The following is a 21575-nucleotide window of genomic DNA, read 5'->3' as shown; positions in this document are numbered from 1 at the left end:
CAACAAGGACACATACAGGACCTATTAGTGAGTTAGTTAGTTAGTTAGTTTTTTATTGGCACAAGAGCCATACAGGCCATACTGTGCCATGACACATGGTACAATTTCAGATATATAATAAATAAAAAGACACATATATACACATAAAAACAAATAAACAAAACATAACAGTTTAACCATTAAACAACCAATGGTAATATAAATAAATAAATAAATAAACAACAACAAAAAATATACAATAATTTAAATAGGTAACACAAAGTAAATAAAACTGTACAATAAATGAATAATCAAATTTCTCTATACATATTAATGACTTTCAGAAAGTCCACTATATTGTCCAGATTTGGACTCTGGCCCAAAATCTCTCTAAAGCTTGCATTTCTGAAATGCTGTCTACAACCCTGGTCAAAAACAACACAGTTGCAAAATATGTGTTTCACACTTACAGTACACTTGCAGTGCTGACATACTGGTTCGTCATCTCCCTTCAAAAGGTATTGATGAGTCAGTCGAGTGTGTCCAGTTCTCAAATGAGTAAGGACAACCTCAGATCTCCTGTCATAAAATTTCTTATGTGTCCAATTTTCTATCAAAGGTTTGATCTTGTGTAGTTTATTGTGAATTTGTGCATTCCACATATTTTGCCATCTCTCTGCTAGTCGTTTTTTAACAACTAGCCTCAAATCACTTCCTTCGATAGGCATTTCATGCTGTGAAGGACTAGCTGACTTTGCTGCTGCATCAGCTTCTTCATTTCCTCTTATTCCTACATGGCCTGGGACCCAACACAATTTTATAGAGAAATTCCTTGCAAAAAGATGACAAATTAGTTCCTGAATTTTAAAAACTATGGAGTGAGAACTAGGTTCATACGAGATCAAAGCCTGAAGTGCACTAACTGAGTCAGTGTAAATCACGCAGCAACAATGACCTTTTCTATTTATGTATTTTAGGGCTAAATAAATAGCCTGCAACTCCGCAGAAAAGATGGAAGAATTTGGTGCTATTTGTTCTGCCACAATTTCATTTTGGCAGACAAAGGCTAAGCCAACATAGTTATTCGATTTCAATCCATCAGTATAAATAGGAATTAAATTCCTGTCCACAATGTTGAATTTCTGCGAAGCGCTGTCTATAGACGCAGTCTGGCGTGGTTTCTTTCGGAAACTGCTTTAAGCTTAAATCAACATCGATCAGTGAAGTTGACCAAGGTGGAGTACTATTAACCTCAACATGTGAGATGTTGCTTGTGTCTAGGTCAATCGTGCTGCTTACATTCTCCATTCTTATGTCGAATGTAAAGACACAACTCATCCGAGTGGCAAATAATCTTTTCAGCTGAGTATCTGGACAATCAGCTGTAAGTGTTTTCTGAGATTTTTGTTTAATGTAATAAAAAAGAGACAACTGTTCTCTCCTGAGAGATAGTGGAGGCTCATAAGCATCCACATACAAACTTTGAACAGGGGAAGTTCAAAATGCACCGGTGCACAGACGTAATGCTTGATGGTAAATTGGATCCAGCATCTGAAGAGTAGATTCTCGCGCAGAGCCATAAACAATGCAACTGTAGTCCATCTTAGAGTGGACAAGGGCCCTATAAATCCTGAGCATTGAAACTTTGTCTGCTCTCCAGGATGAGCAGCATAGTACCTTTAAAAGGTTTAGAGATTTTAAACATCTACTCTTCAGGTTGCGCAAGTGTGGCAAAAATGTCAGTTTTTGGTCGAAAGAAACACCCAAAAACTTAGTCTCATTCACCATTGGGATTTTGTCTCTTTTTAGGTAAATTTCCGGATCCAAATGCAAACCACGCCTTCGACAAAAGTGGATGCACGAGGTCTTCTCCATGTTAAGACTAAAACCATTAGTCTTGGACCAATGGTCTATGTGATTTAGGGAGGTTTGTAGTTGTCTCTCGATAAAACTCATGTTGCTAGACTGGCAGGAGATCTGAAAGTCATCCACATACAAAGAGTGTTTCACACTAGGGGAAAGACAGTTAGCTATGCTATTAATTTTAATTAGGAACAGAGTCACACTCAAAATAGAGCCTTCAGGAACACCTTCTTGTTGCGTGAAAGGCCTAGATTAGGGGTCCCCAAAGTGGTCGATATCGACCCCTTGGGGTCGATAAGAGGTCTCCAGGGGTCGATTAATACACGAGGGTCGAAAGGGGGTCGATTTCAACCCTTTACCATCGCCATCTTGTTTATGTTTTTTTCGTAAACTGTCCAACGGCAATATAGGTCAGTCAGGCGATATTATTTTAAAAAATTCACCAAAAATCAAATTATCATTATGTTCATATGATAAAATCACGTACATTTATTAATATCTTTAGTTTAATAGTTTAGAATAATTATAATTCCTTCCAATTCTAAATATCTATTGTTAGCAAAAGGCGATGTCGGGATGGAATCGTCTGGACGTACGTTTCCCGCGCTTTTTCTCTTTTTCAAACGAGCAATGGTTGTCGCCATAGAAACTCGGATCGGGAAACGACCGTTAGTTTTGAAAGCAGGATAGATGATTGGCCGCCGAGCATCGGACCACCTGCGGACCGATCAGAGCGCTACGAAGCGCTGATTGGTCAATCAGCGCTATCTTCAATCCATATAAAAAGATAGAGTTTAGGCGGGAGAAATAAGTTCGCCTAAGGTCGGATAAGCNTGATAGACATAATGATTTATCATTAGCACCTGAACATCTTAATATTACATATAATTTATTATCAAATTATCAAAAATCAGTATTAACTAAATTAAATTTAAAATAAAATAATAATAATAATAATAATAAATTACAGTTTAACCTGATTATAACATCATCAGATGTAACGACAACCCTAATATAATGTCAAATTTTTATCAGTTCCATGATTTTACTGGGTAATTCCATGGAAAACTGGACATTCTAGAATGAAAATTTTTTCACTAAATAATTTTTTTGCTCCTGTCATATCTCTAAATGTAAAAGAATCATATTTTTGGCAACAGTCACATGATCAGGTGCCATCTTGGATTTTTCCAGAAGTTGTTTTGCAGCACATGGTGACTGAACATTTGAGCATATAAAGGAAACTATTTTCTTCTGTTACATTGAGAGCCTGGATGACTTGTTGATAATAGTAAAAAGTAAGTATCTTTAGATTATAAATCCATGTAGAAAATATAATAATTTAGATTCCTTGTGGATATAATGGAAATGAAATGGATCAGCTATTGATCTGTTACATCCATTACATTTTATTACAAACTTCTCTATATCTTGGTCATTAAGTTACTGAAACCTTTGTAATTACACATTCTTCTAATGATTTTCATCACATTTAATCATTACTTCAATCATCTTTGCATGAGGTTATGTTTAAGAAAAATTATGCATGTAACTGGTGTAAGAAGTGCATTATAACGGATGTAACAGGTGAAGTTGTTACATCAGTTATATTATGTTTCATCAATTTTCTCTTTTATTCAGATTGAAGATTTACCAGAACCACCTGGCAAAAACCTAGCAATGACAGCTGCAGAGAGGATGAGAAAGTATAGGGCCAAGATGAGTGCAGAAAAGATAGTTGTAACAAAAAGAAAAAATGCAAAGACCAGAAAGCTCATAGACAATCCTGGACAGCGAGTAAGAAATGCTCAGAGGCAGCAAAATCAAGAGAGAGGACGAGAGCTATGGGAAAATGCAAGAAAGAACTTGATCCTAATCTGGACTTGTCTTTAAATGAGAGCCCTTCAAAGTCTTTCATCACCCCGCAGTCATATGGGAAAGCAGTCCAGTGAGTAGAGAGCTTTACCAGTATCACCAAGAAAGCAGAGGTTAATTGTGAAAAAACTAGCAGTTCAATATGGAATTGAAAGTAAAAAACAGCCAGACACACGTGAGGACAGTGATAATGAGACCAAACGTTTGGTTGTAGCATGTTATGAGAGTGACATTATATCACAACAATATCCAGGAATGAAGGATTATATAACAGTTCATAAGGGTGGTGCCAAGGAAACAAAAAGAAACGGTGAATATGACTGTGATGAAGGCACACAGACTTTTCAAGCAAGAGCATCCTGGGGTTAAAGTAGGAAAATCATTATTTGCAAAGTGAATACCTGCACATGTGAAATTATCATCAGACAAAGACCACAATGTTTGCTGTTGCAAGTATCACAAGAACTTCCGGTTACTTTTAGATGGATTTAAAAATGCTAGTTTCAGCTTACCTACATTTGACGAGATTGTGAGAAACTATGTTTGCATGTGAATATCAAGTTGTTGCCTGAACAAATGCACAAAATGTGATAAGGTGTCTGCCTTTGTTGACCAGTTGGTGGGAAATATTTCATCTGATGATGAAATTATATACTATCAGTGGGATTCAGTGAACAAGAAGCCATAAAATCTACTGCAAAATATGCAGTCAAAGTTCTTACTGAACAGCTGACAATGATGAGGCATCACTGCTTTATTGCAAAGACTCAGCTAAGAGCAATGAAGTTCCTAAAAAATAATCTGAGCACAGAAGCAGTGATGCAGATAGACTATTCGGAGAACTTTGCGATTCGACAGCAGAATGAAATAATGGCTGCTCACTGAGTATCTGAAGGGATTACACTATATACTTGTGTTATAATGCAGAATGGTTCTAGCACAAATTATGTAGTAGTGAGTGATGACTTGCAACATGACAAGTTTTCAGTGTTTTGTTGTTATTTTAGATAAACATTTGAAGAACAATACACATAATTCCACCCTCCAGATATGCTCAGATGGAGCTCCTAGCCAGTTTAAGAACAGGTATATTGTTTCTCTTGTCTGTGAGCCAAAGACTGTTCATCCCAGTTTGAGTTCCATCACTATGACTTTTTTGGGACAGCTCATGGAAAGGGTCCAGTTGATGGTGTTGATGGCACAATTAAGAGAGCTGTATGGAGAAGTATTCTTCAGGAGAAAAATGTCATCAACAGTGCAGAGGCGTTCTTTGAAGTAGCTAAAAATGTATCTGACAAAGTTAAAGTACTATTTCTCTCAAAAACAATGATTCAAGCCTGCAGAGATGAGAGTGGACATGAGTGGACAAGTTAAAATGTTCCAGCAATTCCTGGACTAAAAGGTTTGCACTATTTTCAATTAGGAAGCACATCTGATTTTCAGTGCTGTGAAATTTACCCCAGAGAATTTGTGTGGCCAATGAAAAATGTGTTTGCACATCCAAGCTCTACTGTTGGTAAAAATCAAGATAAAGAAACAACAGTTATAGACATCTGTGTTGGAGACTATGTAGCAGTTTTGTATGAAAATGTTGAATTTTATGGGACTAATGGGACTGTAAGTGAAATAGCTGCAAATGGAGATATGCTGGTCAATGCTATGCTGCCTACTAGGGGAGATTGAAATGGCCAGCTAGAAAATATGAGATATGATATGAATCAGAAAATGTATTTTAAAAGTTGATCTTCCTGTTCCTGTTAACTCTAGAGGGGTTACTGTTTTTAACTGAATTTGTATAGTACATTGGAGTTGTAGGTTATATCCATTACATGTAATTATCACATGACCATCAATAAATAAATAATTTTATAAAAGTTCCAATGGTTTTACTTTTTTCTGATACTGTGATATATGTATCATACGAATTGTGCAATAAAAAAATGTAAAGTTTCAGAGAAGTTTGGCATTTCGTTAGTTACCAAAAATGTAGTGTCCTTTTCATGTTACATCTGTTACAAAATTTTATAATCAATTTTTACCAAAGTTTATTAAGATAGCAAATATAACTCAGTTATATTATTTGTCCTAGTTCACAAAACAATGCTACAATAGTCTCTTATTTTTAAGAGCAGTAACTTTTTCACATTAAATGAGATTATTGAAAAATATTGATTATGTATGTTACATTCGTTACAATGGAACATTCCTACTATTCTAGATAATGTTGAAAAACCCACTTGTAACGACATAAATCCCTGTTTTAACATCATATTTAAAGCACTCCCAGATTTACAAAATTATATTACAAATTTTATTTAACAAAGAAAATACAGTACATGTGTACTGTGTGTTCAGTTTCTAGGGTCAGAGTCCACTTCCTAGAACAACTGTCACCACCTGACTTTGGTAGGATGAGGTTCAACGTGACAATCAGGGTTAGTTCGTATAGTTACTCGTTGTCATGGTGATATTGTGTAATGACATGATTGGCCAATTTGAACTGGTAATGGATGCTGCCAAGGAAAGATCATAGAAAACCACAGTTGGCTAAATTTGAATTGGTGGTGCATCTGTCTCAAGGAAGAGACGTTTGGCAAAACATCATCATGTGGCAGACCTGGGGCCATATTCTGGTCACTTATCTCTTGTCTCTTCTTTTACTAACGAATAAAGTCAAAGCGAGAGATGAAATTTGTCTCTCATACACAGTGGCAATTCTGGTCGTTCGTCACGATTCTATTCAGTTGATTATATATGTTTGGGTTATCTGCGCACAACACAGTATAGAATTTTAACCAATGAAATTGTAAACTTTTCGAAAATGCAGAGTACGTAATCATAGATCACATGGCAAGAAAAGCACAAGTTGAAATAAAGCATGTAATTTTGACAAAGTTATGTTTTTTTTGTTGTTTTATAATGTTTTTAGATTGTAATGTCAATTTGTCTCTTAACAAAGAAAAATTTTAATAACCTAAGTTAAAAAAGCATGCATACTTACATATTTTTCGAAATATTACCATCTAATTTCTCCTTAACTACCTAAGTAAGATTAACATCATATTCAATAGTTCAGTAACTGATGTAGGATAATTAAAAAAAAAAATGGAATCAGTGATGTTTTCGAGTATGCACTGAAAAAAAATCAGAAGCATTTTCTCTCTCGAGATATTCTTTCCCGAAATAGAGAACGTTCTCTAATATGATTGTACAGTGCGAGTAGCATCCAGTCATTCATATTGGATATAACGAAATTGAGGCAAAAGTCGATAGACTGGTCGAAAGACAACTATCTGCTCATCTCTGATAGATGAGAGAAGCAAAGAGAGAAGAAAAGAGAAAGAACTAGCATAGCTACTGATTGGTTGGACAACGGCTGTCGACAACTGTATAAGGTCGATGTGAAAACGGGAAATTCAAGTTGGATCCATCTCTCTGACTGTGTTCTAATTTGTTATTGGCATACCGAATGGTCATCAATTGTAAAGCTGTTATAAATTTTAACTTTACTCTCATGTTGTACAGTAGTTTAGCAACAAATTAGGTGAAATGGCTAGCTTAGGAAGGCGTTAACATTAGACTGCAAAGTAGAAATAATTAAAGCAATTGAAAGTGAAAGAAAAATGGCAGATGTATGCAAAGACTTTGGTTTACCAAATTCTACAGTGTGCACAATAATAAAAAATAGAGAGAAAATTTTGAAAAGTGTTCAAGATGGCAAGGGACGAGTGAAAAAAATTAAGTTATGTGAAAAAGCCAATATTGATGCTGATCTAATTAAGTGGTTTTATCAATGCAAAAGTTCCAACTTACCACTAAATGAACCAATACTAATGGAAAAAGTAGAAGAATTTGGACTACTTCTAGGCGATACTAACTTTAAATGTTCTAATAAATGGCTAGACTGTTTTAAACAAAGTCATGGCATAAGTTTCAGGAAAGTGTGTGGAGAAGGAAAAGTGTAAATTTACTTGACATTGAAAACTGATTAAGAGATGTGTGGCCAAAATTAAAGAGAAAATATGCAGATGAAATATGCAGGATATTTTACAAACTTTTACCAGATAAAACATTTAAATTTAAAAATGAAAAATGTGTTGGTGGAAAACTTGCAAAGATAGCATAACAGCTTTTGTTTGTGGTAATATGACTGGTACAGACATAAGAAAACTTCTTGTAATAGAAAATCAGAGAATCCAAGATGTTTTAAAAACAGGAAAACACTACCAGTAAATCACAAAGCAAACAAAAAATCATGGATGACATCTGAGATTTTAAAGAAGAAATTTGTAAATGGGATAGAAAAGTTATTGGTAAACAAAAAAAGTTTTACTCCTTGTAGATAATTGCCCAGCACATCCAATTTTAGAAAATTTAAAGAGCATTAAACTTGTATTCCTTCCTCTGAATTGTACTAGTGTACTTCAGCTAATGGATCAAAGAATTATAAGAAGCTTTAAATCTCATTTCAGAAAAATTATTTTACAAAAAATTATTAAAAATATGGAAGATAACAATGAAATGGCAATTTCTTTATTAGATGCAGTTGATTTTTTGGAAAAATCTTGGTGTAAGGTTAGTTTGCTAATAATAGCAAAATGTTTTTGCCAAGCAAAATTGTGTAATAATCAAATAGCTATTACATTTATAAATGATGACAATAATGAGGATGACGACATTCCTCTTTCAGAATTAATTAAAACACTTTTTATCTCTCTCTCTAAAACAGCTTTGACATGGTTAAAAATTGTCCAATCTGCTGAACATAATGTAGATGTCAGTGACCATAAGTTCCTATTATCAAGGCATTCATTTCTACGTAATGATAGAGACTTCAGAGTTGTATAAATGGAATTAAGAAAAAACAATTTATTGTTTATCCCTAAGGAATATTATGAAAAGTGTCAAAAAAATAAGTTCATTCTAAATAAAATGAAACAAGAGGATTTCAATTCAACTAAGCCTCTAGAGAACGTGATTTTTAGAAGGTTAAAAAATACTAACAAAGAAAGGGTACATTGATTATAAAACATGTTGCATGCGATTTTTGAGAACTGAATCATATAAAATGTTCTATAAAACATCAATGAATGATGATACACTATTCAAAATTCTGGATTTACTACTGTGTAGGAGGAGACCAAGAAACTTTAATAATATTGAGTTGACACCAATGTACAAAAAAACAAGGCCAATTGCAATGCTAAAATACGATTTATTGTATCTATTATACTATATATCACCTGCCCACCATAAATATTTTAAATCTCTCCCGCATACGAAAATTTCACAACAATGAATAATTAGCTGCAAAATATTATTAATTTTAACGTAACACTTTTTAATAATGAATAAAACTTGAATATTTTTAAATTTTATAACATAAAATAGTATATATTCTTTTTATTTCAAGGAAAATTTATTTTTTCCATGGACTTATGCCTTTTTAATTATTAGAAATGTTATTTCATTAATTTTTAAAGTGGCTAAGTCCATTTATAGCCATCAAAAACATATTATTTTTTAAACAATGTTAATAATCCTAATTGGGTTGATAAATTTTACACCCTTAGAAACACAAAAACATTATACTACCATTTTATTACTTACCAATATTTTTAAATTTATTAAAATGCAAACCCTTAAATATCTTGATTTTAACATAGCTCTCCTGATGCAATGTTTTGCTTAAACCAGTATAAATATACAGATGTTATTTAACACCTAGCTGTATAGCTAGATCTATTGTAATACTTCCATTAATTTTGTATTGAATAAAAAAGCAAAAAAGTATTTTGTTACTTGTGAAGCATTGGTATTTTTTAAAAACTTTAGTTTTCTAGAAGAAGCATATTTATAACAAAAAAATTTTTTAACAACCTTCAAGTGAAAGTTCAGAATTTTCTTCTTTATTTGTAAAATATCATGGAAAAGCATGTTTATTTGCCTGAGGAGCAGCCATAAGGTAAAGTAACAATTTTAATTGCTCGTAGAATACTTTCTCTGTAATTAGTTTTTTCATATGAGTGAATTGCGGCATGTTATGTAGAATAACTTTACAGTGTAATTAAATTAATTAATTTGATTTTGAATACCACCATATTAACAGCTATTTGTCCATGCTTGAATCTGACTCGAGCAACACATGCATGATGCCAGACCCATGCTCGAGTTTGACTCAATTGAAATATTTTTACCTTCTATTGGATGTTGTTGATGACAACATAAAATTTTATGAATTTATATCCGATAGAAGTTTGTTTTAGAACTTTTTTCAGTCTCCACTCATAGCAATCGTAGATATGAATGAAAAATGTGTGACATATTTGAGTATTTATAATAACTACTACGCATGTGTCTAGAAACCCATCTTCCCGAGGGGTTATTGGAAACAATCCACAACTGTCAACAATCAGCTGGTCTCAAGGTCAACTAGTTATAAACACAGTACAGCTGTGCGTGTGATGTGACTTGCAGCAATTTTTTTTTCTGTGTGATACAAACAATGAATGTAAATAATACATAATGAAAAAACAAAGTTTTATATAAAATGTTTTAAAATATATCTTTTATAAAATAGTGCATTTTTTTACACAGAAAATAACACACCTTAATTTGTTGCTGAGAAAATAATTAAAAAACTAATGTTTTCAGCCTGATTAACAGGCCATCATCAGGTGCAAAAAACGAAAATGTAACAGATTCGTTCTATGTATAGAATACAAATATTTGAATCAAAATTTCGAACAAAAATTTTAAAAAATATACAAGAGAAACAGAAGAATATATAAACTTAACACAAAATAAAATAAAAAAATAAAAAATATAATATATCTTTCAATATACTAATTCTAGCCTGAATCTTTAGTGAGCTTTTTAATCATGTACTTCCACGCTGACGACAGGCTCTCAGCATCTCTCGCATTTAAACATCCCTCACGTAGCCTACTCCTATATATTTCAATCTTCTCCGCCGTCATTGATAAAGTAGGGTCAGATACAGGTTTTATAATTTTTGCCTCGTCCCATTTCACCACCGAACCTTGGACTTGCGACATTTGCATACTAAATACATTTTATATTTATAATTGTAAAAAAATAAATATTTGTATATGTTTATCTATACCAATATTATAAAGAGGTAATGTTTGTATGTATGTAAGTTTGTTTGCAGCAGGTAATCTTCGAAACTACTCATCCGATTTCAAAAATTCTTTCACCAATATTTAGAATGGAACTTCAGGGTGGACATAGGCTGTATATTATTCCATTAAACATTCATATAAATTAAAATATATAATCTAGGTTAAGGCTTTTATGTCCAACAGATGGCGCTATGAGTACGACGCCCTAAGTTTGCTTTTCTGTGAGGCATTATGCTTTTCTGTGGAAATGAACTAAAGCAGATCATCTTCTATCTATTTATATAAGTAAAAATGTAATGTTCGTTTGTTCCTACCGATTCCTTTGAAATTTTGACACAACGCTGCATTCGAATACGCACGTGTTTTTATATAATATACGTGTCGAAATTCCCCCCACTGAAGGGAGATGGTTAGGATTAAGGCTAACCGTAAAGAATTCTGCTTCTATTTATACTATTTTAGATGCGATTTTTTGCGTTTTAATAGGGTACATCAACAGAATGTACACTAAGAAGGGATTTTTCGATATTCCCTCGCAGGGGAAAGAAACAGAATTAAGGCTTACCGTGAAAAACTTGGCTTCTATTATATTATTTTAGATGCGGGTTTTTGCGTATTTGATTGCGTTTTAATAGGGTACATCAAGAGAATGTACACTAAGAATAAATTTTTCAAAAAATTTTCCCCCCACAGGGGAAGTGTTATACTTTATAATAGATACATTTTGAGCCACAACAATGCGTGGCGGGATCTGCTTGTACATGAATAAAGTAAAACATAAATGGAATAAAATGCAATAATTTTTTATATATCTTTATACATGAATAAATGAAAAATAAATGGAATATAATATATTTGTACAAGTTTGCATAAAGATTTATAGAAAAAACTATTACATAAAAATTAAAAATTTAACTGGGTGTGATATAAATATATTTTAAAACGTTGCATTCTGTGCAGAAAAACTGTGTTTCTTTTCTTTTTTTCTCCCTGTACTGTCACGTTTTTTACAACATACAGCACAGCTTTTTTTCTCGGTCGGCGGAACAAAGTTTGGGAAATGTCTTTCCATTAGTCTTAGCAGATGTATTGTTCTCGCTGACCTTGATGTGTTACCCTCGTTTTGGTGTGATAGGTTTCTAGGAGGTCGACTGAGTGCTCNTTTTTCTTCTTTCCTCTCCTACGATCGGCCATTATGTTGTCGAATAGCAGGAAACTGAATTCGATGTTTCGAACGACGTTTAAAGTAACGATTCTGTTCTACGTCAATTCAAATTTAAATTTGATTTTTGTTTTTCTCTTTGAAACGATACAGCTTTAATTTCGTTGGCGTAATTTAAAACGTTTGTGGCAGTAATTTAAAAAATATATACAGTAATCTCTCAATTTATTTAAGGAAATTTCATGAAAAAGTTTGATGTTTTCGCAATTTGTATATTGAAAGTGTGAAAAACGTTTTTCCTTTTAGTTTTTCCAAATAGATCTTTTGGTTGAAACAGAAGTAATTGTGCTCGGTGACGAAGGTGAGGGCATCACGTATATCGAGCACCTGTTGGATGCTAAAGCCCTCTTTTAGAAGCAGCGAATTAACCAGCATTACAGCCTCAAAGGTGGGCACTGAAGGATATAAACATATTACATCTAGCTTGTAGAAGGTATAGGTGCCTGGCTGTAGTGCCCCAATACTCATTTGAAGACTCTCTTTTGCTGCATAAAGTAGTACTTGGAAACAGTGGAATATCTGTTCTAATCGCTGCAGATGGCTAAGGAAATCAGGACTAAAAGTTAGGATGTTGTCCATGTATACAAGGCATGTCTTTCCTTTTAGACCATGTAATACGAAGTCCATCGTATGTTCAAAGGCGGCAGGTGAATTTCGGAGCCCCATGGTACAGCGGTTCCATTGATAGTGCCCATCTGGGGTAGAGAAGGCGATCTTCTCCTTATCATTTACACTTAATTGCCAAAATCCCGAAATCGTGTCCATAGTAGAGAAATATTTTTGCGTCTCCCATTAAACTAAGAGATTCTTGTAGTAGAGGAAGGGGATAAGGGTCTACTTTAGTAATTTTATTTAATTTACGATAGTCAATTACCAAGCATAATCCTCCCAGTTTTTTTTTTTACCAAAAGTGCTGCCGCGCTCCACGGTGACGTGGAATGTTCAATAATGTTGTGGGTCAATAGACCATCTATTATTTCATTCAATTGCTGTCGTTGAGCATAGGGAATCCGATAAGGAGGAGAGTAAATAGGCGCCGCATCGCCAGTATCGATTCTATGTTGAACTATATCACAATAGTATAGATCAGTGTTATTCAACCTGTGGGTCGCGACCCCCTGAGGGTCGCGGGTAAAAGAAAGACAAGTGTTTGTAGGTCCTACACTTCATTAAAGGAAGTTTCATACTTTGTGTGTTAAGTTATTGTCGATTCTTCCAAAATTTTCATTTTAATCAACAATAATTTGTCTCAACAGAAAGAAAATTAAATACATAGTTTTTAAAATCATTGATATAGTCTTAATATGGCCCTATGGGGGGGTCACCAGAATTTTTTAACTTGTAAAGAGGTCGCGTATTCAAGAAGGTTGAAAAACACTGGCCTAGATCATAGTCATTTAGGGCAAAAACATGCCAATATTTATATAATAGAATTAAGAGCTCTTGTTTCTCCTTTTTAGGTATTCCAGACCAGTCGAATAGTTGACCGAATTCTGCCTTAGTCAATTTGGCAGTTGCTCTCTCTTTAATAATATCTACGGGTTCAGTTTCTTCTACCGCCTCGAAAAATGTGCCAACTTTGACTTTTTTATCTAATTTAATTGTCTGTCGAATAGCGTTAAGGAGGCGTATGGAAACTTGTCTTTTTTTGTTGGGTGTATCTAGTAAATTGGCTCCTGATATTCCTTCCTGGGGAAAGGGGCTACTTTCTATCACTCCTACTTTATTATTCCACTTGCCATTTGCAATTTTTGCGATGACTATATTTTCTGTCAAAGGTGGAAGTCGACAGGTTTCGACTAACACTACTTCATTTCCTTCCTCGGCTTCCGCTGATAGATGTGGTCTCTTTCTGGACCTTGTAATCTCAACTAGGTGATTGGGTTTGAGTTTATTTCTCTTTTGACTCTCCTGATTGTCCCTATTTATTTCCTTTCATACTCCCTCAGGGGTCTCTCCAGAATTTACCACTTGTAGGAAAGGTATCACGGTTTGAGGGGGAATAATCATTTCTCCACCTTTTAAATCAATAAGGAATCCCTTTTTGGTAATCATGTCTCTACCGATAATGCCGCCACAAGGATAAGTAACATCTAAGTCTACTAGACAACATGCAAATGGAAATCGCAAATCTCCTATTTCGAAAATAGGGCTCATAATGCCGTAAGTTTGAATGGGATGACGTGGCGCTTCGTAGATCTGTTTCTTGATCATGATCGAGAGGGATCTTTTTCTTCATTGTATTGGCAGAGGCTTTAGATAAAAGCGAAACTTTAGCCCCTGTATCTATCTGTACAGTAGCCAGATTTCCTCCTATATAGCAATCGCGTATAGCCTCGTTTAGCAAGGATTGACTTTTTGTCAAATTTAAAGGAGAAAGGGTTCACTTTTGTGTTTGAGGATTTTTATATAATAAGGATCGCTGCTTCCATTTAGATATAGAATAGAGGTATGTAGAGTTTCTTCTTAATTATATTGAGATCGTCGCCCATTGACGCTTCGAACATTGCCTCTCCATTTGGTTCACGTTTCTTCACCTGGTTGGTCTCGGAATCAGACCCGGCCTCAGTCATCTCTTATTTTGCATCTCCTTGGGGAATCGTTTCTCAGGCGCGTAAAGCGATCATTATTATTATCTCGGCAGACCGGCGAGTTCCGGTTGTGATTACGTCGGATTTGCAGTCGCTCTAATCAGTGAATGGGTGCAGCCGGACGATATTCATTCCACCAGAAAGGTGGATTATTATAATTGCCACGATTAGTTTGCAGCACTACGGGGCCGGGACTCTTGACTTATTAAAGGCTGGACCTCTTGTTAACCTGTCCACTCTAGCCTTAAGTTCCGCCATCGCTGTGTTTAATTGCTCCATACTGTCTCTTAAGCAGACATCGGGGAATCTCTCGCTTTCCCTAACCGTTCGCATGATTCCCTGTGGGTATGCGGTAAGCTCTTCAATTGATTCCTCACTAATTGCCACTTCCAACGCGTCATCAAAGGTTTCTGGCTCCTGGGACATGACGCGTTCCCTGATGCGAATATCAACTTTGTTTAGGAATTGTGTTTTTAGCCGTTCATCCAGCTCTTTTGAATTTTCCAAATCATTGCAGTTTCAGAGTCATCTGCCCCAGGGTCCGGGGTAATTTCGATCTCCATAGCTAGCGCCTGCAGCCTAACAGTGTAGGTTTGTACGTCCTCGTCTTTCCTTTGGACGCACGTATAAAATCTATTTAACTGGAAGGAAAAGGGTTCACGGTCAAATCGCTCTAGCATAATTCGCTTAAATTCATCAAATTCATCTTCCTCCTTAATCCTACGGTCTTTCTAACAAATTCCCAAGCTATACTGGTAAGTTTTAACTTGGCAACGGCTAGCACTTGCGCTTGCGCTTTGGACCATGCCACTACTTTCGTGACATCGACCAACGAATCAAAAAAATCCGTTACTCGGAGACCTCCCACTTCTCCTGAAAATACCGGCAATAAAGGGATAATTCCTCCCAGACCTCCCAAGGTAATTGGGTTTGGAGTAGGATTAGGATTTGGATGAGGATTAGGATTAGGGTTTTCTTCCACAGCCGCAGGTTGGGGAGCATCCTGCATTGTCTCGCCTAATCTGAAATCTACTTCTTACCACTAGTCTAACACTTTTACTCAACCTACCAGTCCCTAACTCGACTAGAATCGACCTTTTAATTCGAATAGAGCCTTTTTCCGCCTTACCGATAGTTCAAGAAAGTTTGACCCCACTCCTGAAAAACCAATTTGTGGGTAACCTGAGGTAGGACGAAGTCGTACCTCATTGTGATAGGCAACAGTTTGGTGAGAACTGCCCACTGGTCAGTGGATGGCTTGTTTGTGGTTGTTCTATCCCGAAAAGTTGGGATTCTCTTGTCAGGTCGAGTGGAGGAAATGTGAGGGGTCGTCGGTAAGGTGTCAACAATATTCGAAATTAAATACACTTTTAACAACAAACATTTATTAGACAAAACTAAGATTATGGACTGTTCATGCAGATTTGGAAGGGCCGCACCAAGAGAGAGTTCACAATACTTTTGGCGGTTTCATACCTCTAGTTGATTCAACGTTGGTACGGGATCGACTTGGATCGGATTCGGTACTTCGATCGAGGAGGTCTTCTTAGGAAGGGTCCTTTTCGACGTCTCCACTATTGAATGAAGAAATCGGTTGGTTAGGCTGGTCTGTGGTGATGGTCCTGAAAGAGCGGTGAGGACGGACTTGTTTACGGACGGCAAAAGTCCCCCCTCGGTCGTCGTCCCTCTTTTGATATAAAAAAGGGATATCTTCCGGAGATCTTCTATCACGTTATCTCTTTACACCAATCAGATATCTTTGGATAAGATCCTGGTGATTCAGCTTCGGGTTACGGAGGGAAGGAAAGTTACTCCGGGGACGGGAAGAGGAGCATCCGCCTCCAACAGTTTCGAAAGAGGGAAAAATAGAGGGGTTCTTTGTTTAAAATAAATATTTGATTTATTAATTTTGTTGGTTAAAGGTCTCAAATTCTCTTAACTCGATCTGATTTTCACAAATTTAATTCTTGCAAAGTAAGCCATTGTAAAGCATTCTAACTAATACATAGATTTAATGGAGAAGGCAGAGGTTAAAGGGCAAAATTTTTGATATTCCGGATGTGTCGAAGGAACATGTTATGCTTCAGATTATGGTCTCCGTTTATCCTTCAGTCCATCCAGTTTAGAGTGTATATTTTAGTTTAAATACGAATTGTATTGAATGATTTTGAGTTACTATTAAATAAGTTTTAATTGAATTTCTATAAATAAGATGTTTGCAAATAATCCTTATCCTTTGACCGTGATTATAAAATATAATCTAAAGTAATTAATTACGAAAATAAACCAATGAAGAAATACTTAATTCTTTGCATCTGTCGTTTTCAGCACTTCGATTGCTTTCCAATGTGGCAGCAGGATTAAAAGTGGAAAGAGGTGCGTTTCGGATGGTAATTCAAATGAAAAACACAAGCAACGGCAGATTTATACACAAATATGCAAAGTCTTAGTCAGCCAATGTCATCTCCGAAAGTTGGACTAAACGAAACGAAACGAAAATAAAATCTTACAGCTAGCTAAATTCTAATTAAAATCTTACTTGGTGTAATGTCGGCATCCAAAAGCCTTCTTAAAACCATGTCTGGATAGCAAAGAACACTGAAATAAGGCCGAAAACACAGCAGAAACCAGAGCAAAGAGCACAAACGTCCGTTCGGCAAGGGAAAAATGTGCAAAGTGATGCAAAATCGTGTTGCAACAATACGTGTTTCCATAGAAATGGCAATTGTTGCCAGATTAGAAAGCATGTGTAGTGCTGCATCACTATATTTTTTGTTCTCGGTCTTTGTATATGTTCATGCCCTTTGTGTAATATGTTTCGTTATTTCGTGCCTGAAATTGTAATTGTGTAAATGAAATTTTATTAATTTTCCTTTCTGGTTGAACTGCCTTTTGGGTGGCGCGCCTGCCATGTAACGATTGGCTGTATAGTGATCATGTGAAGGGGGTTATGTAGCATGATGGCGGGATGTATAAATTATCCCATGTGCGGAGGAAGCACCTTTTTTCCTAACCAGGACTTGGGTCAGGTATACAGAGGTGTGTTGGAGCGTGGGGTGAAATAGAAAGAAATAGGGACACAACTCGGTTTGGACAAAGGATAGAAAATCGCTCAAGAAGCAATCGAATCACATCGTCGTGAGTTATACATCATGATAATTTATTAATATCATTAGATGGAGTGTTTTGGGTATATACCTGAATAAGACAAATATTATTTGGACATTGAATATTATGTTTTACAGACTCCCTGTTTTTTCTTGGTCGTGACTGCTCTTTCTACGAGATCCCCTTCCACTTTGTCCCTTTCTGCTCTTAGGTCGTCCTCTTTCTTTCTTCTCTTTCATTCCTTTTGATTTTGCTCGGCTTTTTTTCTTCTTTCTCACCTTCGAGCTCTCCTTAGAGGTTTTTACTAATTTTCTTTTAATCTCTTTCAACACAATTCTCCCGCAGTCGTTAATGGCTTCGTTGATAGTTTGATACAAAGATCGACCGATGGGAGTCAGTTTGTTTTCGGTAGGCGTTTCTTTCTTCCGCCCGCTGTTTGGACGATCGTTCTTTTCGTTCATTGTCAAGCAGGAAACTGAATTCGATGTTTCAAACGACATTTAAAGTAAGAATTCTGTTCTACGTCAATTTGAATTTAAATTTGATTTTTGTTTTTCTCTTTGAAACGAAACAGTTTTAATTTCGTTGGCGTTATTTAAAACGTTTGTGGCAGTAATTTAAAAAATATATACTGTAATCTCTTAATTTAATTAAGTAAATTTTATGAATAAGTTTGATGTTTTTGCAATTTGTATATTGAAAGTGTGAAAAACGTCGACGTGGTGTAATATTCTTACTTTTAAATGATAGCAAATGCTTTTGTCCTACGGCCGTTATGTAACATTGTCACGTTTTGTGAACGCTAATTGATTTCAGTTGGTTCGCGAAGTATTATTTTCAAACACAAGAGTTCGGCTTACTTTTAATACTTATCGCATGTATGTATTAATACAGGAAGTCCTCGTTGGTTTATGTCTAATAAGAAGAGACATAATAAAAGACCAGGGGTTAGAAATGAACTTAGTGACAGAAACAATAAAACTCCCCAACGGAAGAGTGGTAAGCTTCCAAGACCATGCCACACTAAAAGGGACAACGAACCAATAAAGAAATCATCGTCAGAGTAGTACGCGGACTACTCTGACGATGAAACCCATCCCTACCAACTATGTGACCAGCCAGATATTCACCAATTATGGAAATTACCTTGCTTACCTCCACAGGTTCAGCCACAACGATACTCCCACCTGCCAGTACGATAGAATTTCTTCATAGGAAAATTCTCACTTAATTTTTGACTGCACTCTGTTCGATCATCAGAGAATACCTTTACTCTAGACGGTACTCCAGGAAGGACACAACTTGCCATGCAACCCTACCATCCTTGTAAGCAACAAAAGGATATTCACTGAACTAATGAACTTTATCAACTCTACCAAAGCCCTCAATTTTCAGAACAACAACATCTAATTGTTTCAGCAGGTACTCTGTCACGCATTATATCTTTCTGTGTACATAAGATTGTAGTGACATGTATTTCTCTATGGAATTGTGCCTGACTTCTGTGTTTATCCATGTGTTCTAGCCATTGTATCAAGCATGCTATGTATGTGTTTGTCCACTATGCCTATATAAATATTTTACTGCTTTTACATTGTAACAAGTTAACATATTGTCGTGCCTTTATATTTGTTAATGTATAAAACCTTTGTTTGTGATGAATCTTGCATTTATATATACTAGGTGTGTTTTTAAAGTAAGTACCATTTTAATATAACACCACTGGAGCGCTGCAGTCGGTGCTTAGCGCATGCACGCTGTGTACCTACATCTGTTGGGAAGCCACAAATGCCATTACGGAGCCACTTGACTGTGTTTACTGTTGTTTGTGTGTTATTGAAATGCTGTTGTTCATTGAGAATCCCGCCGACTGCGAAGTGCATGCCGTTATTCGTTTTCTCAGTGCTAAAGGCTCGAAAGTGGCTGAAATTCATCACCAAATCAGTGAAGTTTATGGTGAAAGCGTTACGAGTGATGGAATGGTACGAAAATGGGTTAGGGCCTTTAGTAATGGCCGCACAAACATTCACGATGAGGTACAAAGTGGGCGACCTTCAGTCATTATCGACAATTTGATTGAAAAAGATTGCATTTGAGATATATGGGCAAATGGAAAAGTGCAAATATCCTGCTGTAAGAAAAGATTGTAGTGTCGGTTTATTAAATGTCACGATTAAATGTTTAGTAGAAATTACCTTGCCATCTCGACAAATGGAGATGCGTCAGACAGCAGTAACTCCTTGATCTGAAAGGCAAGTTTAAATATCTGATTCATCCTCAGACATCAGACATCAGATCGATTTCAGGTATCACACCACGTGAAGAGTTCAAACTTGTGTGTGGTGTAGTTGTTACTTGTATGTCTTTTAGAGAGTTTGTTTTCAAAAGCTTTTATGACTGTTGAGGGGAGGCTGCGTCTACAAGTAGATCTCCTGATCTGAATTTTTAATTTTTTTAAGGTGTCCAATGGTCAATTCAAAAAGTTTCTGAATCAGAAAAGAAAAACATTTAGAAAGAAGTGTTTCTCCCGTAGCATGAATGATGAGGTAATATGGTTGGCTGGAGGAACTGACCACCTTTAATGGCGCAATGCATTGGTATATGCTGTTTGAGATTTTAAAGGATTCATATTCAAAACTAACTATTAAGCTCCTAGTAACCCCACCCACCATGGGGCCCAACTATGGTATGCTGTCACATGGACTATTTCCATAGACCATCACACTAGGGCAGAGGTGGGGAACCTTTTTACCATTAGAGGCCACATTTAAATTAGGCAGCAATAAGACAGGCCGCATAAGCTGATTGACCTAAGAAAGTGACTTTTGTGAAATTATTATAGTTTTTCTATAGATTTAACAATTTATTGCATTATATAGAAAAAATAAAATATAATACTACAAAATTTTAAATATAATATACATATAAAATAATATAAAAATATCATAAAAAAATACAATAAAAAATATTTTTTTATTCACTAAGTTAGTGACTTATTTGGCTTTGTTTTTTGTTTGACAGTAATTGTATATTTGGATCAAGCTTCGTAACACACAGCTTTAATTGATCCTCTAAATGTGCATCTGTAATTTGCGTTCTTAAATTTGTTTTTATTTTTGACATGAGAGAAAATGTTGTCTCGCAACAGTAGGTACTTCCGAAGCAGGAAAGTAAACGGCGAGCATGTTCTCGAAGGCATGGATATTCAACAGCATTTTTCCAGATTTCTATGGGATCCTTTTTAGCGTTAAAAAGGGATTTGATGATACTATCTTCCCCTAAATCAATTAACTCCATTTGTAGTTCTGCAGGAGCCTCGGATATATCTATTAAATGTGGTTCAAATGCCAGTTTCATAGCAGGAGTGTGCTCGTCAAAATCAGAAAATCTATTAGTATACTCTTCTATTAAACAATCCAAGACACCTACATATTCATCGAATATTTTATTTTCACAGTTCTGCTCATTTAACATTTTAGCTAGCTCCGGGAAGTGTTGTGCAGATATTTCCGATCGACAAAGCAATGTTTTGAAAAATGATAATTTTTTTCTAAACGCTTGGATCTTTTGCCACATTTCATAAATATACCTCGTTTCACCTTGCAGGCAAATATTTAAATTGTTTTGTTTTGTCATCATATCAGACAAAAATGCAAGGTTTCTGAGAAATACTTCATCTGATAGATCACATTGTTTTCCTTGTTCTTGATAAAAGTTTAAAATTTGTCGTCGTAAAGACAAAACTTTTATCAAAACCTGACCTGTTGATAGCCAGCGAACCTTGCAGTAGTA

General features: G+C 35.5%; 1 protein-coding gene across 1 annotated transcript in view; it reads right to left on the bottom strand.

Moving 5' to 3' along the window:
* Positions 1 to 255: 255 nt before the first annotated feature.
* LOC111631153 overlaps positions 256 to 21575 on the bottom strand; it is a 39083-nt gene continuing 17763 nt past the window's right edge. Inside the window, 3 exon segments of the mRNA XM_023375354.1 lie at positions 256 to 1160; positions 18062 to 18258; positions 20939 to 21208. Coding sequence (XP_023231122.1) covers positions 291 to 1160; positions 18062 to 18258; positions 20939 to 21208 — 1337 coding nt within the window. The 3' untranslated portion in view covers positions 256 to 290.

This window comes from Centruroides sculpturatus, unplaced genomic scaffold (genome assembly GCF_000671375.1).
Source record: "Centruroides sculpturatus isolate CEXI.00-Female unplaced genomic scaffold, Cexi_2.0 scaffold641, whole genome shotgun sequence".
NCBI lineage: Eukaryota > Metazoa > Arthropoda > Arachnida > Scorpiones > Buthidae > Centruroides > Centruroides sculpturatus.
Note: the sequence above shows the minus strand (reverse complement) of the source record. Positions and strands in the feature narration are given on the sequence as shown.